General features: G+C 52.9%; 1 protein-coding gene across 1 annotated transcript; it reads left to right on the top strand.

Moving 5' to 3' along the window:
• The first annotated feature begins 338 nt into the window (after positions 1 to 338).
• On the top strand, positions 339 to 1,286 carry LOC144254719 (olfactory receptor 2G2-like). The gene has a single exon (XM_077798208.1). It carries the CDS (start codon positions 339 to 341, stop codon positions 1,284 to 1,286), a length of 948 nt encoding a protein of 315 aa, XP_077654334.1.
• Positions 1,287 to 3,024: the final 1,738 nt, after the last annotated feature.

The raw sequence follows: 3,024 nt of genomic DNA, 5'->3' as shown, positions 1-3,024 counted from the left end.
CTGAGGTTCTGTCTTTAGTTGGAATATCTCAGTCTCTACCTTTCTGTAACCAGGAAGACAGTGACGAACAGGAGTAGGCTTAGATAAGTTGGAAAGGTGATCTAGTTTATTCCAGACTTGTAAAACCTTCGAGTTGCCCTCTGCTCTGCTTTGGATGGCAAGACCTGGACAGTCCACCCCACACCATCAGAGGCAGACACCAGGACACAGAGCCCAGCCACCTGCTGCCTGCTTCAAGGGAGCCGCCCATGAGCGCCCTCCTCGGAGGTGGCAGGCACAGGGACCTGGTGGGGCCTGCCGTCTTTCCCAGCTGTGCCTCGGCACCTGTGGGGATGTGGATGCAAAGGGGTGTCAACGAGAGCGGCCCAGCAGGCTACATCCTGGTGGGATTCTCGGACCACCCTCGGCTGCAGAGGGTTCTATTTGTGACCATCTTGGCCTTGTACCTGCTCACCACCTTGGGGAACTCTGCCATCATCCTGGTTTCCCGCTTGGAGCCCCGACTGCACACACCCATGTACTTTTTCCTCTCCCACCTGTCCCTCCTGGACCTCAGCTTCAGCAGCAGTGTCGTGCCCCAGCTCCTGGTCAACTTGTGGGATCCCTTCAAAACCATCTCCTATGGCGGATGCGTGGCTCAGCTCTGCGTCTCCCTCGCACTGGGGTCCACCGAGTGTGTCCTCCTGGCTGTCATGTCCTACGATCGATACGTTGCCGTGTGCCGTCCCCTCCATTACACTGTCTTGATGCACCCCCGCCTCTGTCACTCCCTGGCGGCTGCCGCGTGGCTCAGTGGACTGACCACCACCCTAGTACAGTCCACCCTCACCCTGCGCCTGCCCTTCTGTGGGCATCGCCGCGTGGACCACTTTATCTGTGAGGTCCCCGTGCTCATCAAGCTGGCCTGTGTGGACACCACCTTCAACGAGGCTGAGCTCTTTGTGGCCAGCGTCCTGTTCCTGGTGCTGCCCCTGTCGCTCATCCTGGTGTCCTATGGCCACATCGCCCAGGCCGTGCTGAGGATCAGGTCGGCTGCTGGCAGGCGGAAGGCCTTTGGGACCTGCTCCTCCCACCTGCTGGTGGTCACCATCTTCTATGGGACCATCATCTTCATGTACCTGCAGCCGGCCGGGAGCCGATCCAAGGACCAGGGCAAGTTTGTCTCCCTGTTCTACACAGTGGTGACGCCCGTGCTCAACCCTCTGATTTACACTCTGAGGAATGAGGAGGTTAAAGGGGCACTGAAGAGGGTCCTAGAGAAGGTCCTGGGAGTAAGCTGTACATGATTGTCAAAAAGGTGTACATGCAACACGTGAAGGGCATCTTTTTGTAAACACATTTATCATCTGAAAACAGAACACTTTTGTGTCATTTTCTCTCTAAATTCCCTGGAATTCATGCAGATTCCCAACTTGGCCGCCACTCAGTAGTAGTGTGGCATGAACCCTCAGTGCCCTAGGCTCCGGGGACTTTCTGTGAAGTGCATTATTTGTGAAGCACTTATGAGACTCACTGTAAATCCGTGTTTTGCCAGACTGAGGTGAGCAGGGGCATGTTGGGGATGTCCAGAGCAGCCAGCCCCTTGGTGAAGACACAGCTTCTCTTTGTGCCTTCCCACAGTTGCAGAGGGATGCAGGGCCCATGTGCTTACCGGGATGCTGCTGAGATGGCTGCAGGGTAAAAGGGGTGTGTGTGGGTGTGTGGAGGTGTTGGTGAGCTGTCCTGTGACCAGTCCTTCACTGCCCCAGCAGCTCACCTGCTGAAGGCAGGGAAGAGATGGGAGAGGGTTGACACCGCACAGGGACCAGGACTTCCTTCCACGTGACAGACAGCGGGCAGCAGGGCCGGCTCTGGCTATGCTCAGATCTGATGAGCGTCAAGTTTCTAGGCGTCAAGTGAGACTGGCCTCTGCTTCCTAAGAAATACGCAGTTGTGTGCTCTTCTCTGGCGTCCACGGAGGTATGAACAGGGCACCCATGGCTGCTGGATGGCTACATTTCCATCACAAAACACAGCTTACATAATTTTAAGGTTTATCTTTCAGGGAAAAGCTTCATAAAAGTGATCCAATCATCTCCACTCACCACTGACCTTCGTTTCACATGGGTTCACTCTGAATGCCCGTGGCCTGGACCATTCTTGTTCTAGAAAGGAAGAATCTTGGATCTTGACCTTTGGAAAATTTGTGAGCTCCATGTTGCCTTTTCATTTCATTTTACTGAAACAGGCATTAGGCCGTCCACGGCAGGAAAGAATGCTCACGTTTAAACCTCCCTCAAAATAAACCAACGGTTCAGCGAGACAAGCAAGAATGGGCGGGGAGCGTCCTGCACGGTGCTGACCATTGCAGGACAGGACCGAGGTCAAGGGAGGAGGGCCATTTATAGTCTCAGAGGTGAAAAGAGGAAGACTACACTGGCCCTGCGTGTGGGAGTTCTTGTCCCTCGACAGTTGGCTTAGCCACAGTGACGTGCAGGAACCTGTGAGCATCTTCTGGAACTAAACAAGACGCGGCTTGGCTGGAATAAAGGTTCAGAAGTGAGAGGAACAGGAGAAACCTGGGTGGGAGGCACACGGCTGCCTCCCATTCAACTAGAACATGCAGGGCGGTGCCTCGGGTCTAAAGGCTCTTGTAGTTTTACATCCCCGTTTGTACAACTGCCTGAATGTCCTTAGAGGGACCCTTAGAGGGTTCCTCTGCATCCTTTCAGAGTTGCGTCACAAGCTCCATGGACTTAGGATCCATTTCTGGAACTTGGATTTCTTGCTTAAGTGTGTTTTGATTCCTTGATTTTTACTTTTTTTTGTGCATTATAGATTCTTGCTTTGTGGTTACTAGGAGGCTTAGAAAACATCTGTTGATTATTACAAATTATTTTGAAATGATGGTAACTTAACCTAATCATAAATAAAAGAAAAAATAACAAAACAAGAAGGAAGAAGGGTTGTCTGTGTCTTAGCCAGAGAGAAGCCACAGAGGCCAGGGAGCAGGAGGCTCACTGTGCTTTCCCGGTTTGGGTTACT

The sequence above is a fragment of the Urocitellus parryii genome, chromosome 1 (genome assembly GCF_045843805.1).
Source record: "Urocitellus parryii isolate mUroPar1 chromosome 1, mUroPar1.hap1, whole genome shotgun sequence".
In the NCBI taxonomy this organism is placed as follows: Eukaryota; Metazoa; Chordata; class Mammalia; order Rodentia; family Sciuridae; genus Urocitellus; species Urocitellus parryii.
The sequence above is the reverse complement of the archived record's forward strand: the minus strand, read 5'-3'. Positions and strand labels throughout refer to the sequence as shown.

Excerpts from the sequence above, each read along its gene's own strand:
- LOC144254719 (XM_077798208.1), top strand. The coding sequence starts at position 339 with ATGCAAAGGGGTGTCAACGAGAGCGGCCCAGCAGGCTACATCCTGGTG.